The sequence below is a fragment of the Oryzias melastigma genome, linkage group LG24 (genome assembly GCF_002922805.2).
Source record: "Oryzias melastigma strain HK-1 linkage group LG24, ASM292280v2, whole genome shotgun sequence".
Taxonomy (NCBI): Eukaryota; Metazoa; Chordata; class Actinopteri; order Beloniformes; family Adrianichthyidae; genus Oryzias; species Oryzias melastigma.
In genome coordinates, this window is record NC_050535.1 from 11,252,178 (window position 1) to 11,270,480 (window position 18,303).

The 18,303-nt window shown below is 37.9% G+C and overlaps 1 protein-coding gene across 1 annotated transcript; it reads right to left on the reverse strand.

Annotated features, from left to right (window-relative positions):
* Positions 1 to 1,589: 1,589 nt before the first annotated feature.
* Positions 1,590 to 18,088, reverse strand: LOC112158155 (mucin-4). The gene is made up of 17 exons (XM_036210665.1): positions 17,980 to 18,088; positions 17,593 to 17,763; positions 16,264 to 16,419; positions 15,858 to 16,028; positions 15,129 to 15,284; positions 14,840 to 15,010; positions 13,145 to 13,300; positions 12,739 to 12,909; positions 8,830 to 11,874; positions 8,246 to 8,395; positions 7,199 to 7,580; positions 7,079 to 7,092; positions 6,819 to 6,994; positions 6,470 to 6,634; positions 4,569 to 5,972; positions 4,444 to 4,485; positions 1,590 to 1,643 (listed from the first exon to the last, which is right to left on the reverse strand). The coding sequence occupies exons 1-17, from the start codon at positions 18,086 to 18,088 to the stop codon at positions 1,590 to 1,592; spliced, it is 6,693 nt and encodes a 2,230-aa protein (XP_036066558.1).
* Positions 18,089 to 18,303: the final 215 nt, after the last annotated feature.

An 18,303-nucleotide genomic window follows, 5' to 3' on the forward strand; every position in this document is an offset into this window, starting at 1 on the left:
CTGTTTTTATTCATAGAAATGCTTACAAGCTATATTTTTCAAATAAAAAATGTAGTTTTAGAGTGTTAAATAAATGTTTATCCTGTTCGATCCACGATTTAAAGTGTGTTTTGGATTTTGGCCCCTTGTGCGATTGAGTTTGACACCTCTGGTCTACAGTCTCTCAGAGAAGCAGAACACAATGGACTCACAGTCTCGCAAAATAGCGAGGCAGCGAAACCGCAATATACACAGTATACAACTTCAAATCTCTGAAAATTCAACCCAGACAAATGACATTTTTAGCCATCTTGAATAATTTCTGCTTTTCTTTAGTAAAACTCTTATGAAATACTTGTTTTTTTAAAGGTTAATTGGGTTAGCACATGCTTGGTGAGAGCCCAGAAAAAAGTGAGTGGCACCACTGATGGAACCTTTAGAAACTATATAATTAACTTTTTAGTCTTTGGGTACAAAATTAGTTTTTTTTTTTTTTTTTTTAGTCAGAAATATCTGGTTTGTTGTATACTCTTTGGCATGGTCTCATTGTAAAACCCAGAGTCTGGCCTCAATGTGTGTTGGGTGAGTTTAGCCATTTACTCATTACATTAACTATTTCACTATTTTACGATACTGAAGTATCAATAATAAACTATAATTAATATCCACTCCAACCATAAACAAGAACATAGTAAAAGTCTAACACCACATCAATGGAAATGTGCTTCACATAACACTGTTCATGGAGTAATTGTGATTGCAGCAAAGATTGTTAAATCCACTTTAGGATTCATCCATCCTTTTGTTCATATTTCACTATTATAATTTTTAAATTTATGACTACATCTCCTCATTTTAGCTCGTCTTTTTGAGATAGCAACTCATTAGCAACTCATGAGCTAGCAACCTTCGTCTTACGATAACAAAGCAAAATAACTTGTTTCAGTATCAGGTGGAAACATCCAAATTCAGAACTCTGAGACCTGAGATACACAACTTCAGTGTTTTTTTATTACTGGAAAAAGATAAACCCATTTAGTTCCTACAAGTACATTAGCCCTTGTGCTATCCTAGGTATTGTGACATTGGGAGTGGGGGTCATCTGGACCCCACTATATATATATATATATATATATATATATATATATATATATATGCCCTGCGACAGACTGGCGACCTGTCCAGGGTGTACCCCGCCTTCGCCCTTCAGTAGCCGGGATAGGCTCCGGCACCCCCGCGACCCCGACAGGGAAGAAGCGGTCTGGAAGATGAATGAATGAATATATATATATATATATATATATATATATGTTTTCACCGGGGACTCCGGCTTCCTCCCACCGTCCAAAAACATTTTTACAGATAACTCACAGACATAAAAATAACCCAAATGCTCATTAAAAAACTGTTATGAGACATTTGGAACTGAAATTGTATAGTAGAAACTTCAATGGGTCTTAAGTGATGGAAATCAAACTGTACATTTTACTTCATAGAAGAGCATTTGTGAAATATCCTATTGAAGACACTGTGCAAAGTCTATTCTTTACATTTCATTTAGAAAAAAAAATCTTAAATGTCATATTTCCCACACTGATCTCATTAGATCATCATTCCTCGGACACCGCTGTCTCAGCTTGAAGGATAAGAAACTTGATTACCGTCTGAAATAAAAAATAAGAAAAAAACAACTGAGTTGAATAATGGTTCAATATAAAATAGAAATGCTGCCGTAAAGATACTTGCTTCTGTTTTGACGAAATATCCCCGGAAAACTAATTCCACTTGAAGAGGAAGGACCTCCACTTGTGGTCTAAAAAGAAAAAGTCAAAGTAAAAAAAATTTCAGAAATCATTTACTGTATCTAGAGAACTGGACTGAGCAACTCCTCCCCACTTCCAAGTAGGAACTACTGGCTCCAAGAAGCCAAACTCTCATAAACTTCTATGGAAAAATAAAAAGCTTTTAATAAGTTGTCATATTTGTCAAAATAGCCATTCTTCCTCTGATGCTTTTATTTTACATGTTCTTTATTGCAAGTTATAAACTGACCAATCAGGTGCCTCATTAAAAGCATGAGGCCTCTACCTCAAACGTTTAATTGACAGATTCTTCCAATCTCGATTTCAGTGGAAGGGGTATGGATTTAGAACAAGGTTACTCCTGATTAGCGACAGTAGTTACCACGGAAACGATAGCTCAGACTGACTCGACCCAATCACAGTCGTCTGGCTACAAACTAAGGATGTTTGTGTCACCAAAAACAGCAACTAAATTGGCTTCATTTCATTGGGGTTAAGTTATTTCTATGGGTAACTTCACATTAACTCTGTCCAGTTCTCTTAGTCAATGGGTAATGCATGTAGCACAAAAGATATTGAACAGTAATTGCCCGGCGGGCGGTTTCTCTCCACGGCTCCATGGCGGGTGCTGGGGGATCTTGGCTGCAGCTGCTGCCCCGGCGGGGGGTCTTGGCGTGGGGATGGCCAGGCGCTCCCCCCCTGAGTACATTCCATCACCATCCATCTCAGTGAAACATAAACACTCACCTGAGCACAGGTATCAGCTCACCTTAGCACTAACTGTTTGTGTGACAGAATGAAAGTCTTTATCTGAATGGGTTTGTATGATGGAGTTGCTGTTATAGTTGACATGTGTAGTATATGTATAGTATATGTGAGTATGTTTAGTTTAAATGTAGAGACTATTTTGGCCAACAAGTGTGTGTGTGTAACTATAGAGTGTGTGTGTAGACAGGCCCCGCCCATTCTAGTTTATCACTTAGTCCTGGTTGTTTTATGATGTTGCTTCCCTCTGTTGCCATCTTATCTTCCCCCCCACCCCTCCCCCACCCTCTTCCCTTTTTCCGTCCGGTCCAACGACAAAGAAAAACAAATAAATAAAATAAAACATAATCAATATAAATAAAGTTTAGCATTAAATACAACAGGGGTTTATACTCAATAAATCCCTGTTGTGACAGTAAAATCTGCCCAACACAAGAAGCTCTCAGCCCACATCTGTTGGCTCAGCTGTTGGACAGGACAAGTTTAAAAAAAAAAAAAGATATTGAACAGTAAATGGGGTATACTTGTATGGAACTTTTCTACCCTCTAAGAAACCCAGAAGCGCTTTACATTCACACACATTCACACATTGGTGGTCCCAAACACGTGGTTATATGCGGGGTTCAGTTTCTTGGTTAAGGAGACTTCAACGCATGGCAAGGCGGTAACCAATCTTCTGATCAGTGGTCCACCACCCTACCCCTGCTGACCCAACATAAGTCATTTTACTCCGATTTTTACTAATTATGGAAAGTCAACAGTTGTAACTTACCCCATACTAATTTCAGAATACACCTAAACGTGATCCTTACCATTGCCACATTCATGACATCGCTGAGCTTCTTTAATCCATGATTAAACTTAAATCTATGGTTGTCCGCCTTAAACTTTCAGAGAAAATATCACAGAAATGACTCACTCTTGTTGTCCTGGACCCTCCAGTAGAGCGTATTTCTGACAACGCCAAACGGATCTGCAGAAACATTTTTTTTAAAACAAAACATTTGTAATTTATATTTCTTTTATTTTGTGTGGTTTGTTTAAGATAAAAAAATGTAGTCTGGCTATTTCAAACTATAGCCATCAAAACGGTACTGTACTGAAGAGCCAAATCCTTTATGGTGACCAAAATTGTTTCAGCATTTAGGTAACATGCCATAATTTCTATGTTTAGAAGAATATTTTCTGGGTAACAGACGAGGTGACATTTTTTTCTACAAAGCACAGACATCTACAAAAGTGCATTCCTTTTATGGATATGCTACAATATCAGCTGAGCTAATGGCTGACAAGGAAAACATGTGCTTCACATAGGTTTTGTATAGTTATTGACCAAGTCAAATGTTTTAAAACAAGATCCTAGGAAGTCAAAGCATATTTTAATTTTTGAGATGTAGTTTGGAATGCATCCGTGTTAGTGTGTTCTATCAAATATTTATGTAAGGATTCTGGAACATTAAGCTGAAGTGAAGGAACTCTGTTGATCTAATTTGTTGTATTGACCGATAGATTCCAGCTTGTAAAGATAAATAAGAAATGATTACTCTTTCCTACACAGCTGTCTAACATGCTCTACCATTAGACTCTGCTATGTTCAAATTCTTTTTAGCTATTTCCATTTTGGTAATCATTATAAGGCAGTATAGTATGCAATTCCAATGTTATGCTGATGATACTTGACTATAACTAACAAAATAACACATACAATTTGATAAAATATTATTATTATTTTTAGACCAAAATTATTCAAGAGAACGAATACAGATGTATTTAAAAAACATTTGAAATATTATTTTAAATATAGGAGTGTTTGGTTGCTAACAACTGCATTATATTATTTCACAACAACCATTAGATACTGCACTAAAGTTTGTAAATCAACTGAAATTCAACATACCTTTGAATCGAACAATGTCCCAAAAATTAATATGAAAAGACCCTGCAACGATTCAAACATTAAAAGACAAAAAAGCTTAAAAGTCTGTAAAAAGTTTTGGGTTGTTTCTCGATGATTTTAAATACCTGCAGGGAGTTAAAGAATGCAAAGGCTATGTGGATCCCTTTGTCTTTTGGTGAAACCATGGTTCCAATCCCCAGGGCCCAAGTCAGTCCAAATAAAGGTGTCAGGATGGCCAGACATCTTATAATGACCACAAAACTGTTCTTTTCATCTGGCTGAATGGTGTTTCCTGAAGATCTTCTCATCATTTTGCATAAAACTACGATTACAACAATGATGTTGATCACGACTATAACCAGGGCTGGAATGACCAAGGACAGAAGAGCTTTAGACTCGGTCCAGTTAAGCCAGCAAGTGTAATTCTTCCTGATGTATGTTTGACTCGGTGCTGTAGCAGCAACAGTGGTAACAGCGATGATCAGAGGGCAACCATAGCCCACAACAAAGCCAATTGCTATCATGATGGACTTTGACATGTGGGAGAAAACCATCACTGTCCTGTAGAAGATCAGAAGGCCTGATACGAGCATCCAGAAGAACAGAGCAAGGTAGAAGAAGTGCATGAAGAATGTCACTGCAGTGCACTGTCCAATCAAACCTTTATGGTCTCCATCTTTGCTTTCAAGGGCCTTCTGTGAGTAAGAGGCTGCAATGATGAAACAAATGTCTGCGATCAGCAGAGACAAGGCTGTGTTAACAATGGAGATGTGACGCATCAAGGCAGTGGTGTTTGTGGTGACAGCTCTCCACACATATCCCTCAATTATGAGACATATGACTAAGCTTGCCAGAGAGATTCCAACTCCAATGTAGGTGATTATGTCCAAGATGTCTCTTATATCTTCAGGGATACTTGTTGCCATTAGAATCGAGAAGGATGTGAGGTGGGTGCAGTTGCAGGTTACTGTACCATTAACTCTGGAAACAAACGTACAACCTTCATCATCCCAGGCACCAGTTTCATCTACTAGTTCAAAATTCCAGAAGACACACTGGAATGATCTGTCCAGAGGCAAGCTTTCATTGATCTTTTTGAACTTCAGGGTGACATTGTTAACAGTTTTATCAGTATTAACAAGGAAAACTGAGTTGGTACCAGGAGACCCATCCACAGGATTGCTGGTGTCATTCAGGAAGCTGCTGTTGGAGGTTGAGTTTCGTGGGGGTATAACATTATTAAACGTGGACAGAAGAATGGTGGTGATGTTTGCACTGAGGTTGTCACTGAAAGGAATTTCAATGGAAACGGTGGAGTTTAGATCTTTTGCAAAACTTGAAGTAAAAGTGGTTCTAACAAGCGTTATAAGTGGGGTGTTAATTTCAAATGAGTCATTTAGTCTAATTGAAAGTGACTCTAGTGAACCCAGCAGTTCTGAACTGGCATTTTGACTTGTGTTGGAATTGAGAAAAGCCCAGGATGGTTTTGCATCATCTCCAATGAGGACATCAACAGTTTGTAGGACATTCTGTGAATGAGACATGGTTACATTAAAACATCTTAAGGGCATCGCTAAAATAAACTTAGAAATCAAATAAGCCACCACTCTATTTGTGGGCCAATTTGAGAAGAACTTTATAGTCTCAAATAAGAAAACAAACTGAAGAAACCCACAATGATTTCCATCTATTCTCCCAGCCTCCCTTTCTCCATCCATCCATCCATCCATCCATCCGTCCGTCCATCCATCCATCCATCCGTCCGTCCATCCATCCATCCATCCATCCATCCATCCATCCATCCATCCATCCATCCATCCATTCATCCATCCATCCATCCATCCATCCATATCTACAGCTCTATCCATTCATTCATCTATATACATAATTTACACCCACCCACTATGCTTTTGCAACGCAAGCTTTCCTAAGAGATTCAAGCTCCTCCTAAGTTGAGCCTGAAACATAGTGGTGTCTTATCATATCCATTTAGAGTATATTTGACTTCAGAAATAATGTTTCATACCTCCATCACATCTTTACTGACAGCATCCGAGACTTCTGCAATGGTATTTAAAATGTTGACAATAGTATTTATAGTTTCAGATGAGCTGGCAATTTCCATTTTGTTGTTCAGGACAGCATCTTTTAGGTTTTGAGAAAAGTTTTTCACGTTTGTTGACATCAAACCCTGAAAACAATAGAATTGCATGAACAAAGTACATAAATTAAGAAAAATCAGAACATAGAAAACTCAATTGCCCAGAAATTATTTTCTTACTTCAAACTTCGTAACACTTCTTTTCTGTCAAGATTTTATGCATTTTAAGTATCATAAATTATATAAATTTTAAAATCAACAATTTGTTTCATACCTCTGACTCGATAAATAACTCTTTGATCTTCGTAAGAATGCACTTGTCTTCTATTACTTTCCACATGTCTCCTTGACATTTTGCTTTCTTGTATCCTTCCTGACCCTCCGGACACATAACTTCCGCTTCATCCCCTTCTTGTCCTTTTCCATATTGTTCATTGTCACATGTAACAGCTTTAAAAGGTATATATTATATTAGCCATTTTGACAAAAACAGTAAAGATGTACCACACTTTAGAGTAATATTATTTTACTTACGTCCTGTAAAAATCCTCAGTGTTGTTGTCTTGTCATAACCATCAATCCCCTCGACTTTACATGTGATTTCTTTCATCACTGTTGAGGTGCAGCTTTCAATTGTATGAGAGTAAGTAATGCAATATTTTCCAGAAGAACCTTAAATTAAGTTTATACAAAGTTAAATACAGAGTTTTCTCATGTTTTGCCATTAGTTTTTTTGTTTTTTTTTTAGAATTTAAAAGTACTTTACCTGGTTTGGCTATTGTGAAACTTTCAGAAAAGATGACTTTGTAGGCAGACTGAACACAACACTGAATGTCTTCCTTCCTGTTTGGCTGGCATTTAACATTTCTTTGACTGTCCACTCGCACCAAAGGAGCTTGTTTAATATCACCTGCTGCTATTGTGACTTCTTGGTGAAAAATATACCTGTTTCCATTCAGAATACATTCATATTTCCCTGTGATATAGAAAAATAGTACTTTTTTAAAGAAAGAAACACTGCATAATAAACAATGTACTTCTTATTTACATGTAATTGTATACAAAAAACCCTTACCTGCATCATAAGGAATAACTTCTCTGATTTCAAGTTCTGACTGCTTTACTTTGGTAGTAATTTTATACCTTAATGATGATAAAATAACAGATTCCTTAAATTTCCAGACAGCACCAGAAACCGTTCCTACATCAACTTCTGATGAACATGTCAATGTCACGGGTTTATAAATCAATAAAGAACTAGGATCAATTTTAAGAGAATTCAAACCTGTGAATAAAAGAAAATAAGTTATTTTTGTGACCATTTTTTTAACAATGTAAAAAAAAAAGTGTATTTGATGTACTGTAATAATGTGGAACTCCAACGACGGTTCCAATGGAACTCAAGGCCGCAGTGAGGTTTTTGTTTGCTTCTTCAATTTGTTTTTGAGAACCGTTTAATACCTGGATAACAAAGTCTACAATCACACTTCCTTGCCTGTGGAAAAAAAAAAGAGTAAAACTTTAGTTGTTTTCTTATCGCAAAATGTTTTAATTTCTCTTATTTTGGTAATGCTAAATGTCTTACCGGAATCCTGTCACAGAGACATTCCTGAACCCCGGGATCTCAGAATATTGTTTCCTTAACTGTGTAAAGTAAACAGTGAATGACATTAACAGCATTTTGATCAACTTAAAATGGAGAAGTGATGTGGTCACACCATGTACTTACATTTGTTACAATGTCTCCTTCCAATTTTTTATAGGCAGAAGTTGACTGATTGTTGTATTCTGTTTTGAAGTTGATGTTCAGGGTGACAGACAGTTCTATTTTGATAACTATACGCAAACGAAAAGGAGAGGTTTAAACTTTATTTCAAATTTGTCAAAAATTAAGACAAGTTTTAGTGGTAGCTAATTGACAGAAAACATCTTTGTGTGAGACATGCATGACAGTAGTGACCCTGATTAATACCTAGGATATCACAAGGGTTTTAATGTCTTTTATTACTTTAGAACGCTACGACGTTGCACCTCTGGATGGGATTTCAAAACACTAGTTATTCAAGTCAAGAGCGACATGGAGGGATGTGAGAACCCAATGCACTTTATGTGTATGGTGTACCCATTCTTCAATAGTGCGCCTTATTGTCCTGTATTTAAACACTATGTTTAGTTTCCTGTTTTAAACTTTCTTAGTAAAAAAAAAAAAAACTTTTATACTTATTTTTAACTAACACACTAGAAAAAATGTTGAAGTCAGAATGGCTACACAAAAATATTAGAACACAACATACCATCTTCAGACTTGGTGGTGGAGCTGACGGTCATGGTTGTACTAACTGTTGTATTTGTACTTTTGCTTATTGTAGAAAATGTTGGAGTAATAGGCTGGGTCTTGACTGGAGTAGTCTTAACTGCGTATGTAGTCATGGGCGTTGTAGTAGTGGGGTGAATTGTGGAATGTCTGATTGTTGTTGTTCTATGTGTGGTACTGACAACTGTTGCTGATTTACTGATTTGTGTTTTGTTTGTGATAGGATTGAATGTGTCAGTTGTAAAACTCTGTGTTCCAGCTGTGGTAACAGCTGTAGTAGAAAATGCAGTGGTAGAGAAAACTGTGCCAACTGTTGGTGTCTCTGTTTTGGTTGTAAAAGGAATAACTGTTGTAGGTGTTTTGGTAGAAGTAGGGTTTATTATAGCAACTTCTGAGGTCAGTGTTGCAATTGTAGACGACATTTCTGTAGTAACTGCAAATGTTGGTGTTTTATCAGTGGAGTAGCTAACTGTTTTTGTTTTAGGAATATTTGTTGTCATTGTCGTTGACAGTGTTTTTGCTGTAGTAGGGATAAATGTAATTTCTGAAGTCTTTGGTATGTTTGTAGTAGGAATAAATGTTGGTATTTCTGAAGTACAGCTTTTAACTGTGGAGGGATTATATATGGTCACCGTAGTTGTTAGTGTCGGAGAAGGAGAAATATTTGTGGAAACTATTGTAGTCAGTTTTGTTGAAGTAATCGGGATGACTGTAGAAACTCTTGTAGTTTGCTTATCACTTGTAGAAGTGATAATGGTAGTAGCTGTAGGAATAATTGGAGTACTTGTAGTAAAAGGTAATTTATCAGTTGTAGGGATAATTGTAGGAATTTCTGAAGTGTGAGTGTTTGTTGTGTTAGGTGAATCTGTAGACACCTCTGGGGTCTGTGTTTTAATGGTGGAAGGACTATTTGTAGTAACTGCTGTAGTCAGTGTTTCAATAGTAGTAGTCAGGATAATTGTAGAACTATCTGGAGTCTGGATATTCATTGTAGAGGTCAAAACTGAAGTGTTTTCTGGAGTTTCTGTTTTAGTGGTGGAAGGACTACTCATAGTAACTGAAGTAAAAGGCATAATGGTAGACATATCTGGAGTAAGGATATTTGTTTTAGGGGACGAAACTGAAGTAATTTCTGGAGTTTCTGTCTTAATGGTTGAAGGACTATTTGTAGTAAGTGCTGTCGTCAGTGTTTCAGCAGTAGAAGAAGGGATAATAGTAGACATATCTGGTGTCGGGATATTCGTTGTAGGGGACAAAACTGTTGTAATTTCTGGAGTTTCTGTATTAATGGTTGAAGGACTATTTGTAGTAAGTGCTGTAGTCAGTGTTTCAGCAGTACTGGGAATAATTGTAGATATATCTGTCTGGATTTTTGTTGTAGGGGATAAAACTGAAGTGACTTCAGGAGTTTCTGTATCAATGGTTGAAGGACTGTTTGTAGTAACTGCTGTAGTCAGTGTTTCAGCAGTAGTAGTAGGGATAATAGTAGACATATCTGGTGTCTGGATTTTTGTTGTAGGGGACAAAACTGTTGTAATTTCTGGAGTTTCTGTATTAATTGTTGGACTATTTGTGGTAACTGCTGTAGTCAGTGTTTCAGTAGAAGTGGGGATAATTGTAGACATATCCGGAATAACAATTTGTGTTGTAGGGGACAAAATTGAAGTGATCTCTGGAGTTTCTGTTTTAGTGGTGGGAGGACTATTTGTAGAAGCTGCTGTAGTCAGTGTTTCAGCAGTAGTAGTGGGGATAATTGTAGACATTTCTGTAGTCTGAATATTTGTTGCAGGCGGAGAAACTGTAGTAATTTCTGGAGTTTGTGTTTTAATGGTGGAGGGACTATTTGTCGTAACTGCTGTAGTCAGATTTTCAGTGGTAGTGGGCATAATTGTAGAACTATCTGGAGTCTGGATATTCATTGTAGATGTCAAAACTGAATTGATTTCTGGAGTTTCTGTTTTAGTAGTGGAAGGACTACTCATAGTAACTGAAGTAAAAGGCATAATGGTAGACATATCTTGAGTAAGGATATTTGTTTTAGGGGACGAAACTGAAGTAATTTCTGGAGTTTCTGTATTAATGGTTGAAGGACTGTTTGTAGTAAGTGCTGTAGTCAGTGTTTCAGCATTAGTAGTAGGGATAATAGTAGACATATCTGGTGTCTGGATTTTTGTTGTAGGGGATAAAACTGTTGTAATTTCTGGAGTTTCTGTATTAATGGTTGAAGGACTATTTGTAATAACGGCCGTAGTCAGTGTTTCAGTAGTAGTAGGGATCATTGTAGAAATATCTGGAGTCTGGATATGTGTTGTTGGGGACAATACTGAAGTAATTTCTGGGGTCTGTGTTTTAAAGGTGGAAAAAATATTTGTAGTAACTGCTGTAGTCAGTGTTTCAATAGTAGTGAGGATAATAGTAGACATATCTGGAGTCTGGATATTCGTTGTAGGGGGAGAAACTGTAGTAATTTCTGGGGTTTGTATTTTAATGGTGGAAGGACTATTGGTAGTAATTGCTGTAGTCCGCGTTTCAGTAGTAGTAGGGATTGTTGTAGAAATATCTGGAGTCTGACTATTCGTTGCAGGTGAAAAAACTGTCATAATTTCTGGAGTTTCTGTATCAATGGTTGATGGACTGTTTGTAGTAAGTGCTGTAATCAGCGTTTCAGCAGTAGAAGGTAAAATTGTAGACATTTCTGGAGTCTGTATTTTTGTTGTAGGGGGATAAATTGTAGTAATTTCTGGGGTTTGTGTTTTAATGGTTGAAGGACTATTGGTAGTAACTGCTGTAGTCAGCATTTCAGTAGAAGTGGAGATTATTGTAGACTTATCTGGAGTCTGGATATTCGTTGTAGGGGACAAAACTGTTGTAGTTTCTAGAGTTTCTGTATCAATGGTTGATGGACTATTTGTCGTATCTGCTGTAGTCAGTGTTTCCGCAGTACTGGGAATAATTGTAGACATATCTGTCTGGATTTTTGTTGTAGGAGATAAAACTGAAGTGACTTCAGGAGTTTCTGTATCAATGGTTAAAGGACTGTTTGTAGTAAGTGCTGTAGTCTGTGTTTCAGGAGTAGTAGAGATACTTGTGAAAATATCTGGTGTCTGGATTTTTGTTGTAAGGGGGAAATGTGTAGTTTCTGGATTCTTTTCTTCAGGTGTGGTAGGAATTTTTGTTGTATAGAATATGTCTTGAGTTGTAGGGATAAATGTAGAAATTTCTGAGGTTAATGTGTCAGTCGTGGAAGGAATATTTGTACTAGATAGTGCAGTAACAGTAGTAACAACAGTGTGTGTTGTAATCTGTGTTGTAGGAGCTGCCTCTGAAAAGAAAGACATTCAAAGAAACAAGTTAGAAAACATGCAGCCATTTATGACTTTGTTACAGTATAATTCTTTAAATTAATGTTTAATTAATTTTTGTCTATGTACACGGCCTTGAAAACTAAAAACTATGAAAGATGAACATGATAATTTTTGGTTTTAACATGACTCATGAGAATGTTTGGTTTATTTTTTGTCTGTCATTCATCTGTCATACTTGTAATCACATCTGTAGTATTTGTATGATAGTTGTTTGTACCTTGAGGTGAAGATAGTCAAACTATATTCAGTCAGAAATAAAAGTATAATTAACAAAACAAGCTGCATATTTATGAAAACAACACTATAAGGTCAATGATGTCCCAAACTTATGGCACAAAGATCTCTTTGATTCAGCCACACTGATGTGTTATCATCAAACTTACGTGTTGTAGATGGATAATGTGTTGTGGTAGGACAGACAGTGAAGTCTAAAAAGACATTAGAAACAGAATAAGTTTTCTTCATTTGGTTTGGATTGTATCCTTAAAAAGACAGAACTCCTTCAAACTTCTTACTGTGTTGATCCACAGACTGGCAGAAGTTTCCATCAGAAGGAATGGCTTTGATACATCCACATGAGTCTTCAGAGATCTGGTCACATGCTCCATACATCTGACACTGGTCACATGACCACTGATACTGATCCTCACATCTGCACTGGTAACCATCACTGACTGGAGAACAAACTGTAGAGAAATAGAAAAGACAACATTTACAACATTTGTTTTCACAGTTTTTATCTACAAAAGAACTTGTTTATAGAGATTATATCTATGTGATTAAAGATTGTAAAAAGTTAATCGGTTCTATGCAAAGAATTTTTAAAATTGGTCTGTCCTTTGACACTTAACTTTTTTATTCATAAATAGTACACACATGTTCATTCTCTGAGAGTTTACACATGCTTTTCCGTTGTTTTACCTGTAGAAATGTTAGCCTGATTGATCCGTGTGTTTCCATTGATCCTAATGGGGTAAGAGATGTTTCTCAGAATGCTCCTCAACCAATTGACTGTTGTCAAATCTGTCATGTTCAGCTCAACAGAAATGACATATTTATAAGCAGGTGGAGGATTTGCTGGAAGACATTCAGAGAAATAAGTTAGAAACATGCAGTAATTAATAACTTTCATTTTACAGTTTCATGCTTTAAGGGAAAGAAGTTTCAAAGTTTCAAAAAGTTTGACTGGTTTGAGTGGGCACTCAGTAGTCTGGCTTGCTGGGCAGCAGAGCCTGCTAACTCGCTACGCTGTCCACCACACAGCTTGCTAGCTAGCTACACTGTCCAGCGGGCGGCTGGTTAGCGTAAGGACCCAGACCACTGAGTCCCTACCAAAGCCAGTGTGGCTAAAAACAGTTGAGGGCCACCATGGAACCGCGGACAAACTTCTGGGGCCAACCATTTCAGCTCAAAGGTGAACCATATGGGGCCCACATTGAAATGTTAGCTGGGTATTGGCACAGTCTAAAGATCTAAAAAAATATACCAGATGAAGATTAGAATATTTTTGTATTTTGCCTGTCATTTATCTGTCATGGCTGTGTTTACACGTGTAGTATTTGTAAAATAGTTATTTGTCATCTAAAGTTAACGATATAGAAAAACCATGTTCAGTCAAAAATCATAGTTTAGTTAACAAAACCAGCTGCATGTTTATTACAACAACACTATAAGGTCAATGGTTTACCAAACTTATGGCACAACGATGGGCTGCACGGTGGCGCAGTGGTTAGCGCTCTTGCCTCACAGCGAGAAGGCCCCGGTTCGAATCCCGGCTGGGACCTTTCTGTGTGGAGTTTGCATGTTCTCCCCGTGCATGCGTGGGTTTTCACCGGGGACTCCGGCTTCCTCCCACCGTCCAAAAACATGCTTCGTAGGTTAATTGGCGACTCTGAATTGCCCCTAGGTGTGGATGTGAGAGTGAATGTGTGTGTGATTGGGGCCCTGCGACGGACTGGCGACCTGTCCAGGGTGTACCCCGCCTTCGCCCTTCAGTAGCCGGGATAGGCTCCGGCACCCCCCCGACCCCGAAAGGGAAGAAGCGGTCAAGAAGATGGATGGATGGATGGATGGCACAACGATCTTGTCAGCATTCCCCCATCTGGCTCCACATCTGACCACCAGAGGGAGCCCTCACCTGAGTTTTGACTTGGCACTTCCTCTCCACTCTCAGCAGTCACTCCCTCAGCCAGTTCTCCTCAACTGTCTCCCATCTACCTCATCACCACCAGTATTTAGCCTGCCAGCTGTCAACCCCTCAGTGCAAAGTCATTGTACTTCCTGGCAAACATTTCTGTGTTCCTCCTTGTTACACCTCCTGGTTTGTGATCTCTGCCTGTCTCCTCACTTGCCTGTCTGCCTTTTGCCTCGAACCATGCCTGGACCTTGACCTGCCTTTGCCTTGCCCCTATGTTCATGGTTATTAAACCTTGATTGAAAATTGATCTCTTTGATTTAACCACACTAATGTGTTGTCGTCAAACTTACGTGTTGTAGATGGATAATGTGTTGTGGTAGGACAGACAGTGAAGTCTAAAAAGACATTAGGAACAGAATAAATTTCTTTAACATTTGGATTATATCCTTAAAAAGACAGAACTCCTTCAAACTTCTTACTGTGTTGATCAACAGACTGACAGAAGTTTCCATCAGAAGGAATGGCTTTGATACATCCACATGAGTCTTCAGAGATCTGGTCACATGCTCCATACATCTGACACTGGTCACATGACCACTGATACTGATCCTCACATCTGCACTGGTAACCATCACCGACTGGAGAACAAACTGCAGAAGAAAAGAAGACTTCTGTTGCAAGATTTGTAACCCCCACATTTTTTCATTAAAAAAAAATAGACAGACATCCTTCTTTTAAAAGATCACAGATCCTTTTCTATGGCTTTACCTGTAGAAATATTGGCCTGACTGATCCGTGTGTTTCCATTGATCCTAATGGGGTAAGAGATGTTTCTCAGAATGCTCCTCAACCAATTGACTGTTGTCAAATCTGTCATGTTCAGCTCAACAGAAATGACATATTTATAAGAGGGTGGAGGATTTGCTGGAAGAAATACAAAGAAACAAGTTAGAAACATGCAGCAGTTTAAAACTTTGTTACAGTTTCATGCTTTAAATTATAGAAATGATCTTCTGGTGTTCAGTAAGCTGTTATAGTGGTCATATATCAGTGGTTCTTGTGATTTTATTTTTTAATCGTGGCAGAGACTCAGAATCTTAAATCTATGAAAGATGAACATGCAGATAAGTGTTTACTTTGACCATCATTCATGTGTCGTAGTTTTGTTCATATCTGTATTTGTAAAAGAGTCAGCTGCATCTGAAGGTGAAGATATAAACACACCAGTTTAGGTCGAAGATTATGGGTTATTTAATGATAAATTATAAATACAACACTAACAAGGTCAAGGTTCATGGTTTCCCAAATTTATGATACTAAGATTTGTACAACTTAGCCACACTGATGTGTTATCATCAAACTTACGTGTTGTAGATGGATAATGTGTTGTGGTAGGACAGACAGTGAAGTCTAAAAAGACATTAGGAACAGAATAAGTTTTCTTCATCTGATTTGGATTATATCCTTAAAAAGACAGAACTCCTTCAAACTTCTTACTGTGTTGATCCACAGACTGGCAGAAGTTTCCATCAGAAGGAATGGCTTTGATACATCCACATGAGTCTTCAGAGATCTGGTCACATGCTCCATACATCTGACACTGGTCACATGACCACTGATACTGATCCTCACATCTGCACTGGTAACCATCACTGACTGGAGAACAAACTGTAGACAAATACAAAAGACAACATTTACAACATTTCTTTTCACAGTTTTTATCTACAACAGAACTTGTTTATAGAGATTATATCTATGTGATTAAACATTGTAAAAAGTTAATCTGTTCTATGCAAAGAATTTTTAAAATTGGTCTGTCCTTTGACACTTAACTTTTTTATTCATAAATAGTACACACATGTTCATTCTCTGAGAGTTTACACATGCTTTTCCGTTGTTTTACCTGTAGAAATATTGGCCTGATTGATCCGTGTGTTTCCATTGATCCTAATGGGGTAAGAGATGTTTCTCAGAATGCTCCTCAACCAATTGACTGTTGTCAAATCTGTCATGTTCAGCTCAACAGAAATGACATATTTATAAGAGGGTGGAGGATTTGCTGGAAGACATTCAGAGAAATAAGTTAGAAACATGCAGTAATTAATAACTTTCATTTTACAGTTTCATGCTTTAAGGGAAAGAAGTTTCAAAAAGTTTGACTGGTTTGAGTGGGCACTCAGTAGTCCGGCTTGCTGGGCAGCAGAGCCTGCTAACTCGCTACGCTGTCCAACACGCAGTCCGCCACGCAGCTTGCTAGCTAGCTACACTGTCCAGCGGGCGGCTGGTTAGCGTAAGGACTCAGACCACTGAGTCCCTACCAAAGCCAGTGTGGGTAAAAACAGTTGAGGGCCACCATGGAACCGCGGACAAACTTCTGGGGCCAACCATTTCAGCTCAAAGGTGAACCATATGGGGCCCACATTGAAATGTTCGCTGGGTATTGGCACAGTCTAAAGATTAAAAAAAATATATACCAGATGAAGATGAGAAAATATTTGTATTTTGCCTGTCATTTATTTGTCATGGCTGTGTTTACATGTGTAGTATTTGTAAAATAGTTATTTGTCATCTAAAGTTAACGATATAGAGAAACCATGTTCAGTCAAAAATCATAGTTTAGTTAACAAAACCAGCTGCATGTTTATTAAAGCAACACTATAAGGTCAATGGTTTCCCAAACTTATGGCACAACGATCTTGTCAGCATTCCCCCATCTGGCTCCACATCTGACCACCAGAGGGAGCCCTCACCTGAGTTTTGACTTGGCACTTCCTCTCCACTCTCAGCAGTCACTCCCTCAGCCAGTTCTCCTCAACTGTCTCCCATCTACCTCATCACCACCAGTATTTAGCCTGCCAGCTGTCAACCCCTCAGTGCAAAGTCATTGTACTTCCTGGCAAACATTTCTGTGTTCCTCCTTGTTACACCTCCTGGTTTGTGATCTCTGCCTGTCTCCTCACTTGCCTGTCTGCCTTTTGCCTCGAACCACGCCTGGACCCTGACCTGCCTTTGCCTTGCCCCTTTGTTCATGGTTATTAAACCTTGATTGAAAATTGATCTCTTTGATTTAACCACACTAATGTGTTGTCGTCAAACTTACGTGTTGTAGATGGATAATGTGTTGTGGTAGGACAGACAGTGAAGTCTAAAAAGACATTAGGAACAGAATAAGTTTTCTTCATTTGATTTGGAACATGTCCTCAGAAAGAAACAACTGTTTCAAACTTCTTACTGTATTGATCCACAGACTGGCAGAAGTTTCCATCAGAAGGAATGGCTTTGATACATCCACATGAGTCTTCAGAGATCTGGTCACATGCTCCATACATCTGACACTGGTCACATGACCACTGATACTGATCCTCACATCTGCACTGGTAACCATCACTGACTGGAGAACAAACTGCAGAAAAAAAGAAAAGACATCTGTTGCAAGATTTGTTATCACATTTTCTCTTCACTTAACAACTCGTGGTTAAAGACTGTATGTCTAGAATTAATGAACGTTTCAAGTTAACATCATATTTTATGTAAAAGGTCTTTAAAAACACATTGTTATTCAAAAATAGTAAACACTTTCTTAATCTGACTGTTTACAAATGCTTTTCTATGACTTTACCTGTAGAAATATTGGCCTGACTGATCCATGTGTTTCCATTGATCCTAATGGGGTAAGAGATGTTTCTCAGAATGCTCCTCAACCAATTGACTGTTGTCAAATCTGTCATGTTCAGCTCAACAGAAATGACATATTTATAAGAGGGTGGAGGATTTGCTGGAAGACATTCAGAGAAATAAGTTAGGATCGTGCAGCAGTTTATGACTTTTGTTACAGTTAAAGGGGGCCATACCATGGAAAAACAACTTTTTAAGCATTTAAGTGTATTATACCGTTCATTTCTCACTATAAAGAACCCCAAAGTGGTATTTTGATCTATACACA

Coding starts and splice junctions, on each gene's coding strand:
- LOC112158155 (XM_036210665.1), bottom strand. CDS start 18,088: ATGACAGATTTGACAACAGTCAATTGGTTGAGGAGCATTCTGAGAAAC. Junction 6,635..6,818: donor AGTTATTTATCGAGTCAGAG/GTATGAAACAAA, acceptor TATTGTTTTCAG/GGTTTGATGTCAACAAACGT. Junction 5,973..6,469: donor TCAGTAAAGATGTGATGGAG/GTATGAAACATT, acceptor TCTCATTCACAG/AATGTCCTACAAACTGTTGA.